Here is a 17625-nt window from a genome sequence, read left to right as displayed (position 1 = left end):
TGTTGGCACAGGTTCCCATTCGAGACTTATGTTGAAACAATTCCTTTTAGCTTTAGACTCCGAGATTCAGCAAATATTGTGGTAGAAAGCTGAGAAGAAAACTACAATATTGCACCAGTGTGTTTGGCGTGGCTCACATGAGGCAAGGGGAACGTGCAGACCAGCACTGGTTCAGCAAGCTGTTGCTGTCTCAACATTTAACTTACATCCTGTGAAAAGCAACCACACTCTGGAGTCATGAATTTTCCTGCTCAGCTGCATGTACCATCACATTCTTTCACTCTCCAAAACCCAGCTTCAAAACTTAACATGTCCAGCAATGGTTCTCCTACTGTAGGTCCTAAAACAAAAAGTAAGCACTGGCCTTCCCTCTCCCCTTGTCTCACAGAGTCCAGTTACAAAACTAAGAACGTTCAGCACTTGGTCCCTTGGAAAAGGTTCTAGAGGAGAAAGAGGCTGTGCTGAAATTCGCTTTTCTTTTGCAGCCTATAAACTGCCCAGCCAACAGTGAGACGATTCGTCTTCCTTCCCAGCTATATGCAGGATGGCATTCTTTCAGTCTCGAAGATTCAGGATCCCCAACGGAACCCCTACACCAACTGCTCCCACACAACAGTGCCAGGAGAGAAAGGGCGTGACTTTTTCCCTGGGCACTGTCCGTGCTCACAAAGCACACCACACGATGGCGGTGTGTACTCGCAAAAGAAGGAAATGAACCTTTTCTAGCTCTAAACCACCCAAAATGCAGCTCCGAGTTCAAAACATCACTGCTCTCAAATAATCTGAGTCAGGACAGAAAGATTTCACTGACCTTCCCCTTCCAAGAACAAACTCCTATTTGCACCACACTCAAAATGAACTCCTCTGTGCTAATAATTTTTTTCTGTCTCATGGAGTTCAGCTACAAACGAAAACCACGGGTGAAAGTGTAGCTCACAAAAGTGCCAGCTGGGAGAGCTGTTGCTGGCCAGAACTGCCAGTGCACCCTGCTGTCAGCACTTTCCTCCTCAGCTCTGTGTACCATCGGCACCCTTCAGGCTCTCAGAGTCAGGAGCCAAACAGAAGGCACAAGCAGATGCACTTGGCTGAGAAAATAAAATGGATCTGGATCTGATAAAACACCTGGGTATGAATATTAAATAAATACATGTATGAAATCGTGGTACATGTGTGTAAGCTGGTGTGTCAAGAGGCAAAGGAACAGCTTGGTCACTCACTTCAATGGTAACCCTGGATTTTGTGGTTTCTCTGAGTTTTCTATTTGCTTTGAGGGCTGTGGACTGCTGCTCCTCTCAGGATGCTAAGACCAGTTCTGTGTCCTAGCTTTGCTGAAGGTTTAGCTGTCTCTGTTGGACATTTATTATGTATTTTTTTAAACATTTGGGCTTTGATGTAATGATGTGTGATATATATGGACACCGAGAAGGTGGGCTGGGGGAAGAAACACTCAAGTCAGTAAAAGATGAAATGGAGATGAACTGAGTAGAAACCCCTTGAATTTGGAAATCAGAAGAGATAAAGGTCAAGAACGGCCCTCCAAAGAGCTTCAAGCAGGTATGTGGGGAGGGTGGGCAGAACCAGAACTGCTGATTAAAGACCTTTCAGTTGTTTATTCCCCTAATTTGCCCACAGTAATCCAGTATTTACAGCTCCCCTCCTGTTTCCAAACCTAAAACACTCCACTTTGCACCATATCAATTTGTAATTGCTGTTCCCTGTTTAGCAGTTACTGAATGTAAAATTGGCATGTTGTGACTGTGGGGATATTAAATTCTGTTGTTGTGCCATCAGGATTGTAAAAATCCTGCTGCAAAGATCAGGAGAACATTGAGGTTCTTGCTGCCTCTCACTGTGCCTTGACCGACTGATGGATTTTTACTGTTTTTGATTTTCCCTTTTCCTGTTGTACTGTCCCTCCCCATCCCAGAGAGTGCTGGAACAGGGAATGCTGGAGGTTTTAATAAGGCTGATTCCACCAGTGTTCATCTCCTTGTCTGGGGTAAACACAGAGTGGTAGTTACTAAGTCAGCAGCCTTGGGATGTTTTCCAAAGCAGAGCTGGAATGTTTTACCTTTGGATATTTGCCCTGAAGCTACCCTGAGAGTGGGTTTAGGAACAAAAAAGAGGCAAGGGCACAAAGGCTGCCTGACAGCAATGAGGATTTCACCACAAGGAGGGTCACTGCCATCCAGGACCGTGTGAAACCCAAAGGATTATTGCATGTGCTGCAGCCGAATGGAGGGCAGGGGGCGTTTGGGATGAAAACAGGGCAGAAAAGGCTCAACTGAGGCATTAGTTGTCCCACTCTGTTTCCTGTGGGATGCTCTTGTCACAAGGAAGGCTGGCCTAAGGGGCAGGAGAGATTCTGAAGCGGGTTAAAAATAAAAAAAAAAACAAGTCCTAAAAACAAGGATTCAAATTACAGTTAAAAGCTTGCAAGTTTTTTTAAATAAATACAATATTTGCTTTAAAATATCGACTAAAAATTAAGAATAACAACATAACATTTAGGTGATTATCTGGTGTTAGGATACTGGGGCGTGGGGGAAGAAGAGGATGTGAACACAGACAATAAAAGGTGATAAGAAAATGTGGATGTTACCAGCAAAACCCAGAGGTAACAGCAGCCCCAGCAATGCCTCGGGCAAACAGGATGTCTGGCTCTTGGGATCAGGTGTTCAGGAATCCTCATGACCAGTCTGACAGTGACTTGAAGATCTGAATTTGAAGGAAAGGAGAAGAAATTGGTAATTGTGATGTTTTAGCTGCCAGGTCTGTTTTTTCCATGACAGAAGGGTGCTTCACTTCACTCCTTGAATTCTGCACTCATTAAGCTGTTGCCTAACCCTTGGCAGTGGAGAAAGAGGGGAAGACAGCGCTTAAAATTGTCATCACCCCAGTTTTTGGTCAGTGGGGTTCCCAAAGGCTGGGTGTGCTTCCCAGCTTTCCTATTCCTCTGATCCATGGAAAACAAGGAGGAGGGAATCCTACTAAAAGCTTGTTTAAAACCTTATTTACATGACAAGCTCTGTAACATATTTATGTGAAAAAACTGTAATATTTTAAGGCCGATGGGAATTCTGTCCCAAAGCTACAGGAAAAGAGCACTTCATGTGTACTAAGGAAGAATAGCACTTCAGGCTGTCACAGATTGTGAGATATGGTGCAATGTGGAAAATTCTCCTGAATTTTACTGAGAAGTTCATCTTCAAAGCAAGTTCCACCTAATTTGAGGTGGTTCAGGCGAGGCAGCACTTGCAACAAAGCGATAACAGTACCAAGGGAGACCAAATCATAGAGGTCAAGGCACAGGGTCTCCAGGTGCTCCAGTGTCACAATAGCAACCAGCCCCCTGTTTGTCAGGAAGTAGGCATTGCTGATTTCCAGGTAGCGGAGCTGCTTCATGTGGCGCCCGATGAATACCATGGCAGCATCACCAATGATGCAGTGCCGCAGAATCAGGCGTTCAAGCTCTTCCAGGTGTGGAGCTGCTGCTTGGATCCCCATATCAGTGACGCGGTAGGTGCCACAAAGGCTCAGCGTCTTCAAGTGGCTCTGTGAGGAAATGTCAAGAAGATGATGGTCAGAAAAGGTGGGAATGCTGTGGATAGCGAGGTGTTGTACCTGTGGTGGTGGCACCGAAGGGGAAACGCAGAACCAGGCATCGGGGATGTCGCAAAGGCTCAGCTCCAGTGTGGTGACGGAGGCGGGCATGCTCTCGTACGGGACGTGGCGGAGGTCAGTCTCGGTCAGGCACAGCCGATGGAGCTGGGGGCAGCGCTTGCGAAGGGCAGCCAGCAGTGCCGGTGAGAGCAGCCGCTGCTTGCCGCCGGAGCGCGGCACGCCCCGCATCCGCAGGGTGCACAGGCTGTCGGGGAGGCGGTGGCGCACCAGGTGCCACAGCGTGCGGCGGCTGATCTGGGGGGGAAAGGGCCCGGTTCCAGGGATGGGGTGGGGAAGGGCGGTTCCCCCCCGTTCCCCTCAGCTATCCCTGCAGCGGAGTGATCTGACCCCCCAGTCAGTCTCTGTGCACAGTGCGGTGATCTCGCCTCCCCCCATCCCTCCTGCCCCCAGCGGAGCTCTCTCCGCGCCCCGTACCCGGTGAGGGCTCAAATCCACATGCGTCCAGACCGCTCGGTCCTGCGCCAGCTGCTGCCACCGCCGGCAGACCCTGCGGGGAGGCGATCGGCCGTCAGCGCCGGGGCGGGGAACCGGCAAGCGGCCGGTCCCGCCCGGGGAGACCCTACCTGGCGGCTCGCAGCCGGTCCCGCAGCGGCAGCAGCGCCAAGACCTGCACCAGCACCGAGTCAGGCAGGGGCGGCCGCGCCGCCATCGCGGCCGTTACTACAACAAACCCGAGCGCCGCCCTGGCGACGCCTCAGCTCCGGCCCGCCCCGCGGCACCGCCAGGACGCGGCCTCGGATGCGCCGGTAGGCCCCGGTAGCTCCGCTGGGCTCGGGATCTCCTTGTTTAACCCCCTTCCTTACCGACAGCCCCCTCACGGTGCCTCCTCGCTCCTCCGCGTTGAGCCCCGGTGTCTCATCCAGTCTCGCCCGTCCCACGGTGCCTCTTGTTCCCGTGTGTGTCCCCTGTTCGGTGCCTCTTGTCCCGTCACCCCCCGCCCCACCCCCCCGGTGCTTCTTCTTTCCTGGCACTGCCCCCCTTGGTGTTTCTTGAAGGAGAAGAAGTGGCTTAGCACTGATCACTCCTGGCCCAGTCACTCTCCCAGACGTGTTTCTCGACACCCTTCTAATGTTCACGTGGCACCAGCTCACATTAATTTCCTCTCTGAATGCCCAGCAGGCCATTACAGGACGGGAACAGCTGTCATGGCTCAGAGAAGAGCCTGGAATATCTGCAGTGCGTATTTGCAACCCCGAAAGAAGAGAATACAAAGTAATAAATTCAAGTCTGACCTCAGGAGGATGCTTGAGCAGGTAAATATGCTGTCCCTACCTCTGCAAAGCTTCGTTGTCCTCTGGAACTCAACACATTTCACCAGACTGCACTTTGGAGTTGTCTGCTTGTTTTCTTTCCTCTCCCTCTCACCCCTACGGACACACATGTTGTATTTTCTCTTTATTCTGACACCTCATGGCCTTCACAAGTGCACTTCACACTGATGCCAGCCTCCTTGCCCCAGTGTCCCCAGACACACACTTGTCTCTCTTTTGTAGCCCACACTGAGTGCTTTTTTGCCCACAACTAATGGTCTCTGAGCAGAGATCTCCTTGTTCTGATATCCAGAAGTCATTTTGCTCCATTTGATGGCAGGTTTCTGTGATCTTTTTTCACAACCTTTGGGTAGGTGGAACAGGAAGGGAGAAGCCTGAAGAGACTTCTCTGAAAGTCTGACCAGCAAATGAGCTGCTTCTAGACAGGTGCAAACAGAATCTTCGCTGGTGGGAGGAGGCTCTGGCCATGCAGTTGTGGTGGCAGTAGCAGCAATCACCAGACTTGTCCCTGTACTTTCATGGGTTTGGTAACACCCTGGTCTCCAAGGAGGTGAATCTGCACAGGCATCAGGGCAGAATACGTGTAAGATTTATGTCAGTCAAGTACAGGATGCTGAGCTCTGGCAAGTGAGCCAAGACTGCTGCTGAAGCCACCAAGGTACAGCTGAAGGCTGTTTTCACCAGGAAGCCTCAGAGTCTGAAGTTCAGTTATGACAGAAAGCAAACTGAACTCCTTCCCCTTGGGACTCGTGGCTGCCTGTGCTGTGGACCTACTTCTGCAGTTCAGCAGTGTGTTGGTTTTGCACAGCCTGGTTTTTGGTAACCAGGGGGCCCACGGAGGGAGCTTCTGTGAGAAGCTGCTGGAAACTTCCACCATGTCTGGCAGGGCCAGTCCCTGATGGCTCTGAGGATGGACATGCTGCTGGCCAAGGCTGGGACAATGAGAGAGGTTGGTAACACCTCTGTAATATCAGATTTAATAAGAAAATCAAAACAAAGGGGGACACAGCTTTTTCTAGCCAGAGAAGAGGAGGAGATGAGAACATGTGATGGAAACAACGTGGAGACACCGAGGTCAGTGGGGAAGGAGGGGCAGGAGGTGCTCCAGGGGCCAGAGCCGAGATTCCTCTGCAGCCATGGTGAGAGCATGCATCCAGCCCCAGGCTGCCCCCGACGCCGCTGCCACCTGCCCGATCTGCCAAGGGCCCATCGGGGCCATCCGCCTGCTGCAGGGGCTGGACAACCGTGCCGGGGTGGCCCCGCGTCGCCCCCGCCGCCTCCATCCCTTCGTGCTGCGCTGGCGGCAGCGGCAGCAGCAGGAGGAGTAGGCAGCTCCTGGAGGTGGCCACGCTGGCCATTCTCCGATGGGGACAGGGCACCAGGCCCCAATGGGCTGCACCAGCGTGTCCAGGGAGTGTTGGAGGAGCCGGACCAAAACGGGCCAGGGCAGGAAGGTCCATCGTGGCCACCGAGGGAGTGGGGGAGAAGAGCTGGCCTTGGGACCACATGCACCTCCTCCCCTTGATCTGATTTGATGTGGATCCTCCATGGCCCCTCTGAAATGAAAACCAGGATGCTGAGAAGGGCCTCGCCTGGTTTCTTCTGCTCGTTTGCTCATTAGTGTAGGACTGGGGCAGTGGGAGCCGTGGGAGAGGGAAGGATGTGGCTGTGGAAACTTGGGCAGAGGGTGGGATAAGGCTGAAGAACTGGTGGAGAGGGGTGAATGTGATTATTGGAACTGGAGGAGAGAGGCCATCCTTGGTTGTTTCTGTGTTGCTTTGCTCATCCTTCTGAGTATGCAGCTGGGAAATGGAAAGGGAAAGAAAAAGGGAAAGGGAAAGGTGAGTCCTGCAAGAGTCTCTGAGCAGATCCTGAAGGGGCCAGTGCCTGCTTTCCTGAGGAACAGGGTGAGAAAAGAGGCAGAGATGGAGGTTTAGGGCAGAACCTCTTCTCCTCTCATGCTCCTGCACACCCTTGCACTGTGGAGAGCTGAAATCGTGGCAGATGCTCTCCAGGTTGCGGGACGCAGCCCTGGCACAACCCAAGTCAAAGGGCTTTCCTGAAATTCCCCCCTCCTACAGCAAAGCATAACCTGCCCTCACGCTGGGGCTCTATTGCTGGACAGCATAAGCTTATCCTCCCCATGAGAGAGTCAGCCTGCACTGGAGCCAGGGAAGCTCGAGAGGCTGACTCTGTAATGGATCCTCGCCAGCTAATCGATGTTTATAGGCTTAGATCTGCTGCTTCTTAATTTTATTCCAGCCCCTCGATTGGATTTCTCACATGTAAGTGAGCCCCACGAGTCCATGCTAGCCATATATAATGGATGGTGGTGGAGGGAAGGAACACAAATGTGACTGAATGCCAGTAACCGATGCCCAGGCAGTGGTGCAGCAGAACCATCTGCTGAACATCTCCCACTGCCAGAACCTGCCCTCAGTGCCACTGGGCAAGATGTTTCCTCTGTCCCCAGCACCTGGCCTGGGGCCATGACCAGCCTCGGCCATTCTCCATTGGCCCCAAGAGGAGGACAAGGCTTGGAGCCAAGTCATCAAGCTACTATCTCCAGGAACGGCGCCAGTTCCACCCACTGAGCCCTGGTGCTGCCACTCGATGCCCCATCAAATATTAATACAATGCTCAATGCCTCTGTGCCCTGCCCCAGCACCGCAGGGCTGCCCGACCACTCCAACCTCCCCTCCTGGCCCATTTTGCTCATTGCTTCCCACACAGGGACTTTGGGGGTGCAGCCGCTCCACCTCTGGGTGTTCCCTGAGCGGGGCACTACAGGGCCCAACCCCCTTCAGCAGCCAGCTCAGCCCCCCGCAGCAGGTAAGACCCCACTGGGGCTGGGGCAGTGGGCACCCCCATCCCCGAGGAATGCCAGCCTCTCACCCCAGGGAGTGGGAGGACGGGCTGGGGGCATGAGATGCCCGGAGAAGGGCTGGCGGCCATGGGGCGGCCCCGGGCTCAGTCCTTGGCTGCAGGGGGATAGCCGGCAGCAGGGATTCCTCAGCTCCGTCCAGTCCTCTGAAGGGATCACATCCACCCGTGGCTGTCCCCCGAGGAGGGTTCTCCCTAAGGTCCGGGGTGATGTGTCGGGTCACCCCTCAGCTGGGGGGGCCCTGGAGGTCTTTGGGCCCACCTCCCCTTGCTGCCCTCCCCCAGGAGGAGGCCCGCGCCTCTGCCCCCAGCAGCCGCCCGGCCCGGCAGGGGATGGAGCCCGGCAGGTCGGTGCCGGCGGAGCTGAAGCTCCGCAAGCCCTCGCAGCGGGCCAGGATCCCGGCGCCCTTCCTCGCCCACCCGGTAGGTCGCTGGCTCGGCCCGCGGCCCCCGGCTCGTCCCCTCGGCGGCCGTACCCCTTCGAGCCCCCCATGACTCTGTCCGCACAGGACGGGGCGCCTGGGCCGGCGGGGCCCCCCAGGCCGGACCCCGCGGAGGTAGACGCGGAATCCCTGGTGCCCACGCACGATGAGCGGGGCCGTCTTATCCCCGAGTGGAAGCGGCAAGTGATGGTGCGGCGGCTGCGGGCCCGACTGGCGGACGAGGACCCGGCGGGAGGGCAGGTACGAGGGGCACGGGGAGCAGAGAGGGCGCGGGCTGTCGGAAGCCGCTGACCGCCTCTCTGCGCAGGATGCAGGCTCCTGGAGCTTCTCGCCCTCCCACCAAGCCGTGCTGGGCCCCTTCGGGGAGCTGCTGACCGAGGCAGACCTGCATCAGCTGGAGAGGGCAGTGGAGAGCCTGCGGCTGCGGCGTCGCGGCGAGGTGTACCAGGGCGAGCTGCGGCGCCTGGTGCGGGAGCTCCGCGCCCTCTTGCCCGCCCCGCTGCTCAGCATCTCCGTCCGCAGCCCCCCGCCTGCTCCGGGGCAGCCCCTGCCCCTCTGGTGCGGCCGCCTGGCCGGCGCCGTCAATAGCTTGGCCGCGCTGCTGGGCAACGCCGAGGGGCTGCGGGGTCCCTGCGCTGCCGTCGCCGCGCCCGCCGCCACCTCCGCTCTCCCCGCCGCCGCCGGGCATGCCCGGGAGCCAGGGGGCAGCCTGGCGCAGCGGGAGATCCGGCAGTGCGGAGTTTGCGTCCGCAGCCTGCGCGGCGCCTTCGAGCCCGCCTGGGGGGCCGCGGGCAGCGCGCCGGCCGGGGGCGCCGAGGCGGAGGCCGCCAGCGACTCAGGCATCAGCTGCGAGGAGGCGTTTTCCGACGGCGGCTCCCCGCGGCAGGGGAAGGGGCCGGGGCCAGAGTGGGGCAGCTTGAGGAAGGAACGGATCGTGATGCTCTTCCTGAGCCACTGGAGACGCTCCGCGTACGCGCCCTTACGGCCCGCCGCCGGGGACCCTCGGGAGACAGCGGGGAGCGGGGCCCGGGCGGCGGCCCGCCTGGCGCGGCAGAGAGCGGCCATCCAGAAGCTCCTGAGCGGCTGGCGGGACGCCGCCTCCCGCCGCCCCCCGCCGCCGCCCCCCGCCCGCACCCTGCTCTCCCCGGAGCAGTTCGTGTCGGCGGCGGGGGGCGGCCCGGCCGAGTACGAGAGCCTGTCGCTGGAGCTATTCATGCTGGGCTATTTCCGCATCTTGGAGCAGGACCTGCCCCCCGAGGAGCGCCGAGGCCGCCACCTGCTCTGTTTCGAGGTGTTTGAGCAGCTGGGCCGGCACGGCTGGCGGGCAGTGCGGGCCTTCCACCGCGCCGTCATCGACGAGATTGCGGCCGGGCGGCGCGGCTGGCGCGACGGCTTCGACGATATCAAGGCACGGTACTTCGGGACTTCGCACAGCCCGGCCCAGCGGCCGGGGCAGGCCGGGGAGGAGGGGGACGAGATTTGTCGCTACATCGATCGCAGCTTCGCCTTTTGGAAGGAGAAGGAGGCCGAGATCTTCAGCCTGGAGGAGTGATGCCGACGGGCTTCGGAGGCCGCGGGCTGCAATAAAAACCTTCTCGGTTCTGTCCCAGCTGAGCGAGGCTTTCCGGGGCGGTGAAGAAAGCTGCTAAGCTGGGCGGGCCGCCTGAGCAGCCCAGCTCCCCCTCTCCCAGGGCGGGTGTTTCAGTCCTCGGCTGCCGCCGCGTGTTTTCGGCTGCCGCGGGGTGAGATAACGACCTCTATTTATAGCGGCACCGGCAGTGCGAGCCGGAGGAGCGAGGAGGGGCATCGCGGGGACCCCCTGCTCCCGATGGGGTGGAGGGAGGGAGGGTGGGTGCTATGGGACCTTGTCCCTCCAGGCTCGGTGCCCAGCCGACCCCTTCGCGAGGGGGAGGCTTTCCTAAAGGCAGCAGCGCCGCGGGATGGGGCAACGACGCGGATGGGCGGCGGCGAGAGCCCTGCCCGTGCGGTGCCTTTAAGAGCGGGGAGCAGTGTCCAGGTGCCGCCTAAAAATAGCGAGTGCCCCTCGTCCCGGCTGATCCCGTGTCATGCGGCGTGTCCCTGCCCAGCGCCGGGACCGCGGTCCCTTCCCTCCCGCGGGCCGGCCGGGCTGGGTAGCACTGGTGAGAGCGGGAGCGACCGCGCCGAGAGGGCTCGAATCACCCCGAAAATCATCCCCAAAAGGCCGGTCGCCGCCCCGGCAGGGCAGCTGCGGCGCGGTGAGGAGAAAACGCGGCCACCGTGGGAGGGGGGCTGTGGGAAGCGCTTATGCAGCCACTGCTGTCCGTGACTCCGGCACTGGGAAGGGGGGAGGATGTCGCGGCAGGGGGAGAGGGAGACACCGTCGCCTTTTCCTAGCAGGGACACCCTCGCCTCCCGCTGCTCGGGCGCTGCCCACCTGCCAGGCCCCACGGCCATCCCCGGCACCATGGTGAGGAACATGGACGACTTTGACTTCTGCCTACCTTCGCACGCCCAGGGCGTGCTGGAGGGGCTGCAGCAGTTCCGCACCAACCCCAAACTGGCTGACGTGACGCTGGTGGCCGGCGGGCGGGAGTTTCCCTGCCACCGAGGCATCCTGGCCCTCTGTAGCCACTACTTCTATGCCATGTTCTCCGGTGACTTTGCTGAGAGCATCGCAGCACGGGTGGAGCTAAAGGAAGTAGACCCCAGTGCGCTGGAGATGCTGCTTGATTTTGCCTACACGGGAAAGGTCACCATCAACCAGGGCAACGTGGAGGGGCTGATGCGGACCTCCAGCCAGCTCCACTTCCCTGCGATCCAGAAGGTCTGCAGCCGCTACCTCCGGCAGCAGATGGATGCCACCAACTGCCTAGGTATCTGTGAGTTTGGTGAGAGCCACGGCTGCCCTGAGGTCTCCTCCAAGGCCTGGTCTTTCTTGCAGGAGAACTTTGAAGCCGTCTCTCTTCAGGAGGAGTTCCTCCAGCTCTCCAAGGAGAGGCTGGCTGTCTACCTCTCCAATGACCAGCTGCAGGTGCAGGAGGAGCGGAGCCTGGTTGAGGCTGTACTGCGCTGGGTACGCCACGACCCGGGATCCCGAGCCCAGTTCCTGCCAGAGCTGCTGGAGCTGACCCACCTTGTCTCGCTGCCTGACCAGTACCTGCAGAACCTCCTTGCCACTGAGCCTCTTGTTCGTGACTCAGATGCCAGCAAGGCCCTTGTCACCCGATCCCGCACCATGGTGGGTACCCCCCTCCCCTAAATGTCACTTCCTGAGCCAGGAAGGAAGAGCCTGATGGTCCCACCTGGGCCTCTTCAGCAGGGGCAGAGTGGCACCGGTTCCCTGAAGAACCCCCCAACCCCACCACAAAAGCTAGAGGAGGTGCTGGTGGTGGTTGGTGGCCGTGTGCTGGAGGATGGTGAGGATGAGGAGAGGGGGTTGGAAATGCCAGCTGCCACCAGGAACTTTGCCTTCTACAACCCCAAGAGCAGTAAGTGCCCCCCACTTCCTCAGCTCCCTCCTTGTTAATTAACCATCTGTCTACCCCGAAGCCACCTCTTGCCAAACCGGTTTAGAGAGACACCGGTGGGGTTGGGATGGGCTTGAAACAGGGATGGCTTAAAAAGTGCCATCACTGGCTGTGGGGTCACTGCTTGGCTCTGTTGGGTTTCAGGGCGATGGATGGCTCTGCCCGACTTCCCTGATTACAACAAGTGGGGCTTTTCTCTGGTGGCTCTGAACAACGATGTGTACGTCACAGGTCAGTGCCAGGGCTGCTGGTAAAGGGTGGGGGCTTCAAAGAGCAGGAATGGAGGACAGGGGACAATGATACCAGCATGAGGCACTGGTGTGTCCTCTCTGAGGCTCCTCTCTGAGCAAAATCCTCTCCTTACTCTCCGCTTAGGCAAATCTGGCCATGGGCAAGGAATACCCAGGGACAGCTGCACTTGGAGAGGGTGGCCCACCTGACCTGTCTCTCTCTAGGTGGTTCCAGGGGGTCCCAGAATGACACGTGGTCAACAACACAGGCCTGGTGCTTCTGTCCCAGGGATGGGGTCTGGCAGCCCATCGCTTCCATGCTGAGAGCCCGGACAAACCACACCAGCGCTGTCCTCAATGGTGAGATCTACGTGATCGGGGGTAAGGCTGCAAAGACCCTGTGGGTGCTGCTGGGATGGGGGTCCACGGGTGCTCCAGAGCAGCAGGGTGGCTGCAGTGTCCTGTCACCCTGCAGGGACAACAGTGGATGTGGTGGAGGTGGAGCGTTATGACCCGTACAACAAGAGCTGGTGTGCCATCAGCCCAGCCCTCAAGTACGTGAGCAATTTTGCAGCTGCCAGCTGCTTGGGCAAACTCTACCTGGTGGGCTCCTGCGCCGTCAAGTACAACGCGCTTACTCTGCAGTGCTACAACCCCGTGCAAGGTGAGAGCTGACCCTGCTGCCACACCCCACCAGTGCTGTCCCTGGGAGAGGGACTGAGGGGGACCCCCAGGCAGGTGACACCCCTGGACTGCCAAGCCTGGTCCTGTGGGATGTGAGCAGGTGCTGACAGGGTGTGGTGATGGCTGTGGCCCAGGAGCCCCAGGAGCGGGGCTGTTAGCAGCGTGGACCTGAGTCACAGATGTGTGACACAGCCCAGAGCTCAGCTTTGGTGGAGTGGAATCTCTGAGGCATTGGGATGGGGGACGCTGCCTGCCTTAGGGAGAAACTAACGCCTTGTGACAATGCCAGATCCTCAAGTAGACTCTTTTCCATCCCACAGCACCGCTACAAACCACATCCTCACCCCCCACTATTTTTTATGGAAGACCCTCAACTGGGTGGGGACTGTGGTGCCAGTCTGTCTGGTCTGCCTCCTTCCTTTCAAATTCCCCCTGAAATAGCAATGCTTTTTTCAGTGACTGGCAGCTGCATGGAGAGCCAGGGGTGGGGTGCACTGCTAATGGCTGCTCCTTGCAGATCTGTGGAGTGTGATCACGTCTCCCTTCATCCCCAAGTACCTCTCAGCCCCACGCTGTGCCACTCTGCGTGGGCTCATCTACCTCATCGGGGATAACACCAAGAAGGTCCACGTGTACAACCCAGAGGCCAACATCTGGCAGAAGGTGGGATGTGGGACCAGGCACGATCAGCCTCCCAGGGATATGGGGATGGTGTTCCCAGCTGCTTCCCCTTGGTGCCAACAGCCCCCTCTCCCTCCTACCCACTCATCCCTTGGTTCTATTAACACCTGCAGAGATGAGGATGCCCCATTCCTTCCTCCCCTGCTCCCCATCACACACGCACGAGGCACCAGAGGCCCCCAAACCCCACAGAAAGGAACGATGGGGTAGGGAGACACGTCTGGTGGGTCACTGTCCGCTGTGGTGGGAGTAGGAGGTCACCAAGGAGTCCCTGCACATCTCACCCTGTCCCTCACACAGGTGCAGCTCCTACACACACTGCATGAGAACGGCGGGATGGTGGCACTGGGTGACCGGCTCTTTGTCACCGGTGGCCACTGGAAGGGCATGGATGGGGACTACCGGGTAGAAATGGAGGTGTATGACTGCACCAAGGACCTCTGGACGTGCGAGGGCTCCCTGCCTTGTCTCTGGCTCTTCCACAGCTCCTCCTCCATCTTCATGGACACCTCTAAATGGACAGAACCTTTCCAGGGTGACCATGGGTGGTAGGAGAGCCTCAGTGATGCCTGTCACCCTATGCAGCCATGCTCCCCATTTTTCTGCTGCCTGTTCAGACTGGCAAATGGGAGGTGGAAAGCCCCGTGCCAGGCTGGCCGGGGCATCAGGAGCATGTTCTCCCCCACCACTGCAGGGAAAAGGCTTTTCCTTATAAACATGCTTTGGTTAATGCTCTCTTCTTTTCATTTGTGGGTTTGTGGTTTTTTTTTAGAACTGCATTTCCCGCCCCCCCTCCCCCTCCAAAACCCTAAAGATTTTAGGGTATTTCAAGTCCTCCCAAAGTGTGGTTCATCCCATCAAAGCCTGACATCGCTGCTTGGGGGCAGCAGCCTGTGCAAAACCCTGCTTTCTCTCCTGTCTCCTGGGATGCGCAGCACGCACCCCAGGGAAGCGATCCATGGCCACGGTGAAGCAGCTGGCACCTGAGTGAGCCCGTGCTGGTGCGGTGCCTCCTGCCCCAGCCCCCCCCGTCTCTGACGGTACCGGTGGCAGAGGGATGGGGCACAAGATGAGGCTTCCCCGCCGGCTGGGCCCACGGCCAGCACGGCTGGACGGTTCAGCTGCGGGCGCTCCGGTTGTTCGGTGTTTTCGAAGCGTTACAAACACTTTCCCGCGCTGAGGAGCCCCAGGGCGGGGCGGGCAGCCCCCGCTCGGCCCACGCGAGGCTTTCCCCGCGGGGAGGTCCCCGAGGGCAGAGCCCAGCAGCGAGGCGGGGCCGGGGCCGCCCTCCCGGTAGCGGCGGCGGGATGCGGCTGCCGGAGCTGTGCCTGGCGCTCCTCTATGCCGCCGGCACCGGCACCGAACCCCCGCGGGCAGCCCGGGAGCGGCCGCTGGCCCCGGGGGCAGCCGCGGGACGCGGGGAGCCCGGGGCGGCCCGCGTGGACCCCCGGCAGGCGTGGATGCTGCTGGACGGGAGCCCCGGGAGGGGCAGCGGCGATCGGGGCCGCGGCGGCACCGGGGCTGGCCCGGCCTCCCCCGCCGTGCCGGAGGAGCTGCTGAGGGAGCTGCAGCTCCTGCTCAGAGGTACCGCGGTGGGACCCCAGGGTGGGAGCTGTGGGGACACAGGACGAGGAAAAGCAGGGCTGGGAAGCAGACCCAGCATAAGTGAAGATTCCCTTCCTAACGTCAAACTCCAGTGGGGTTTGGGGTCAGGCACGGCAAAGATGAGCAGGACAGCTGGGGAAGGGTGTAAGGAGGAGGAAAGCAGCAAAGGCAACCCCCAGGCCAGGGCCCAGCGTCGTGTGGAAGCAGCCTTCCATTGCCTAACGCGTGAAGACATCGCTGTGGAGCAGAAGACGTGGCAGGAGCTGGGGCTGTTCTACATTGTAAGTGCCCGGCCTGCCCCTTTTCCTTGTCTGCAGGGGCACCTGCCCGGGCACAGGGACTCCTTCTCTAACTCCAGCCCTTCCCTATGCCAGCCTGAGAGGGAGGCGATGTTCCACCGTGGCCCAGGGCTGAACCTGACCAGCGGGCAGTACACAGCCCCCTTTGCAGGATACTACACCTTCAGCACCACGCTGCACATTGGTGAGCCCTCCGACAGCCCCGCGGCCCTGCCGGGGCAGGCTGGGATGGTCTCACCCCCTGCTCTGTCCCAGCGCGCAGGGAGCCGCGGAGAAGGAGGCAGGGATGCCGAGGGAGCCGCCTGCGGGTGCTGATCTGTGTGCAGTCCTGCTGCCAGCACAACAGGTAGGGCAGGGCAAGGCCAGGGCGGGCGGAAGGAGCCCAGCATCGCTGGGAAAGGAGGGGCCTGCTCCCCCTACCACTGCCCTTCCTCTTCTGCAGCCATTTGGAGAGCGTATCCCAGCTGGAGAGCAGCGGTGACCTTTTCACCATCTCTGTCACAGGCACCCTGTACCTGCAGGTGAGTGGTGCCAGCTCCAGGTGACAGTGCTGGGCAGCAAGGTGCCTTCCATGGCCTGAGCCCAGGGCTGGGCATCGGGTCTGCTGCTCAGGTGACCTCCAAGCCCCAAACACAGTGAGGGCAGAGCTCTGCTAGGGCACTGAAGCACATATTGTGGCTGGGCTGCCCTAAAGGCTGCTCTTTTCCCAGAAGGAAGGGTAAGGGCAGCTCCTCTTGGTTGCTGTGTGCAGGGGAAAGCTCTCTCCTTGGCTCTGCTAGGCCATGCCTGGTGCCCAGGGGAGGTGTCCTGGCCCTGCTAATCCCTCTCTCCCCCCAGGCTGGGCAGTATGCCTCTGTTTTCGTGGACAACACGGCAGGCTCTCCCCTCACAGTTCAAAGTGGCTCCGATTTCAGTGCTGTTCTGCTGGGAGTGTGAAGAGGCTGAACCATGCTGAACCTGTGCCAGGAGCAGCCAGACCCTTCCCTCTGGCAGCCACCATCGTGTCTCCCCTGCTCAGCACCAAGCCTAAGGAAGATTTTGCTCATGCAGGAAACTGCAGTCTGGTCCGATACCGCTCATGCTGCAGAACCAGCTGAAGATGGACAAAAGATGATGAAGATGATGATTATGATGATAGTAATAAAGCAGCCTGATCAGGATCTAAAGGCATTCACTTTTATCTAAAGGCTAGGCCTAGAAGTTTATCTTGGAAAACACTGCTGACAGTGGCAGTGGATGGCTGCCTAGGGCTCAGCTCCCACTGTGCCTGGTACAAAGCCCCACATGTTCATTTTTGCCCTTCATGGACTTCCCTTCCCTGCCCAGACTTAGTCTCAGTGGCCCAAGCCAGATTATGTATTGCTTTAGCTCCCTGCAGTGTATGAGCAGAGGGTTTGCTGGCAGGAGCCAACATCCTTTGCACTAATCATCAAAGCCAAGTCCCAGTAACGCCGCACGTTGGATTAAAGCAAATTCCTGCCCTGTGACTTTGCAGAACAGGCACTCCCTGCCTGTGGCCCAGGGCCTGGCTGTGGGCAGCACAGATACAGCACAGCTCTTTGCTCTGGCTGCGATAGCTCTGAGCTCAGGATGGGCACAGGCCTACGTGACCGAGCCAGGCTGCAGCAGAAGCACCAGGAAGGCCGAGCGTTTGATTTCCGAGTAGCACTCAGTACTGGGTAAGTTGTGCCAGCAACACTGCAAGATAGGCTGAGCTAACAGCCCCACCTTCTCCCAGGGATGTCCCTGGCCCTGCCTGCCCTTCTCCACGGGCTGCATCTCCTTGAGGAGCCTGGTGAAGGAGCTGTTAATGCAGCAATTTTGGGTGGGGGTGTTTGGGTCTGGAAAAAGGGGGAGCTGAGAAGGGAAAGCAAGTTGCCTTTCTGTAATTTGCCATCAGGGTTTATTTTGCAACAAACAGAAGCAACTCCATGCTACTCTGTCTGGGCTCTCCAAATTTGCCCTTCAAGAGTAGAAACAGGAGAGTGTGCTGCTAACAAAGGCATTTCCTCTCAGTTCATCCTGCACTGCCACCTTACATCAAAATACACAGGAATGGCTGGGAGCAGAACAAGCTGGCAGAGGATAAGCGCTACTCAAAATCTGTACCAGAGTGCCGCTTCCTTCCTCAGTGCTCTGCAGGAGATGCAGAGAGTCAGTGTGCACCCTCAGACTAAGCCCATGAAGTGTAACCCACTACTGCTGGAGCAGAAACAGAAGGAAGATTGTCAAGCCACCCCTTCCAAACAGGACAGCCATCGCGTGCTCCAGCAAACAGCCCAGGAGCTGGGACCATCTCCCAAAGTTCCAGGGATACAGGAAACAGAAAGGAGCCA

The 17625-nt window shown here is 58.6% G+C and overlaps 3 protein-coding genes across 11 annotated transcripts; 2 read left to right on the top strand and 1 right to left on the bottom strand.

Annotated features, from left to right (window-relative positions):
- Positions 1-1343: 1343 nt before the first annotated feature.
- Positions 1344-4774, bottom strand: FBXL12 (F-box and leucine rich repeat protein 12). 5 transcript variants are annotated; one of them, XM_053951550.1, is made up of 5 exons: positions 4248-4408; positions 4099-4171; positions 3195-3918; positions 2603-2718; positions 1344-2346 (listed from the first exon to the last, which is right to left on the bottom strand). In XM_053951550.1, exons 1-5 carry the CDS (start codon positions 4331-4333, stop codon positions 2293-2295), a joined length of 1053 nt encoding a protein of 350 aa, XP_053807525.1. In that variant the 5' UTR covers positions 4334-4408; the 3' UTR covers positions 1344-2292. The 5 variants fall into 5 exon arrangements, with proteins under 5 accessions (XP_053807525.1, XP_053807526.1, XP_053807528.1 ...); XM_053951551.1 differs by lacking the exon at positions 1344-2346 and having other exon boundaries at positions 2420-2718; positions 3195-3555; positions 3625-3918; XM_053951553.1 differs by lacking the exons at positions 1344-2346; positions 4248-4408 and adding an exon at positions 4488-4774 and having other exon boundaries at positions 2420-2718.
- Positions 3436-14099, top strand: KLHL30 (kelch like family member 30). 5 transcript variants are annotated; one of them, XM_053951538.1, is made up of 9 exons: positions 3436-3519; positions 4801-4937; positions 10658-11501; positions 11580-11751; positions 11935-12021; positions 12246-12401; positions 12496-12684; positions 13222-13367; positions 13686-14099. In XM_053951538.1, the coding sequence occupies exons 3-9, from the start codon at positions 10728-10730 to the stop codon at positions 13935-13937; spliced, it is 1776 nt and encodes a 591-aa protein (XP_053807513.1). In that variant the 5' UTR covers positions 3436-3519; positions 4801-4937; positions 10658-10727; the 3' UTR covers positions 13938-14099. The 5 variants fall into 5 exon arrangements, with proteins under 5 accessions (XP_053807513.1, XP_053807514.1, XP_053807511.1 ...); XM_053951539.1 differs by having other exon boundaries at positions 3437-3519; positions 4804-4937; XM_053951536.1 differs by lacking the exon at positions 3436-3519 and adding an exon at positions 4348-4430.
- Positions 14100-14692: 593 nt separating this feature from the next.
- On the top strand, positions 14693-16429 carry ERFE (erythroferrone). Its single transcript, XM_053952031.1, has 6 exons — positions 14693-14969; positions 15099-15271; positions 15365-15473; positions 15545-15635; positions 15732-15810; positions 16127-16429. Exons 1-6 carry the CDS (start codon positions 14693-14695, stop codon positions 16223-16225), a joined length of 828 nt encoding a protein of 275 aa, XP_053808006.1. The 3' UTR covers positions 16226-16429.
- Positions 16430-17625: the final 1196 nt, after the last annotated feature.

Source organism: Vidua chalybeata, chromosome 10, assembly GCF_026979565.1.
Source record: "Vidua chalybeata isolate OUT-0048 chromosome 10, bVidCha1 merged haplotype, whole genome shotgun sequence".
NCBI classification, from domain to species: Eukaryota; Metazoa; Chordata; class Aves; order Passeriformes; family Viduidae; genus Vidua; species Vidua chalybeata.
Note: the sequence above shows the minus strand (reverse complement) of the source record. Positions and strands in the feature narration are given on the sequence as shown.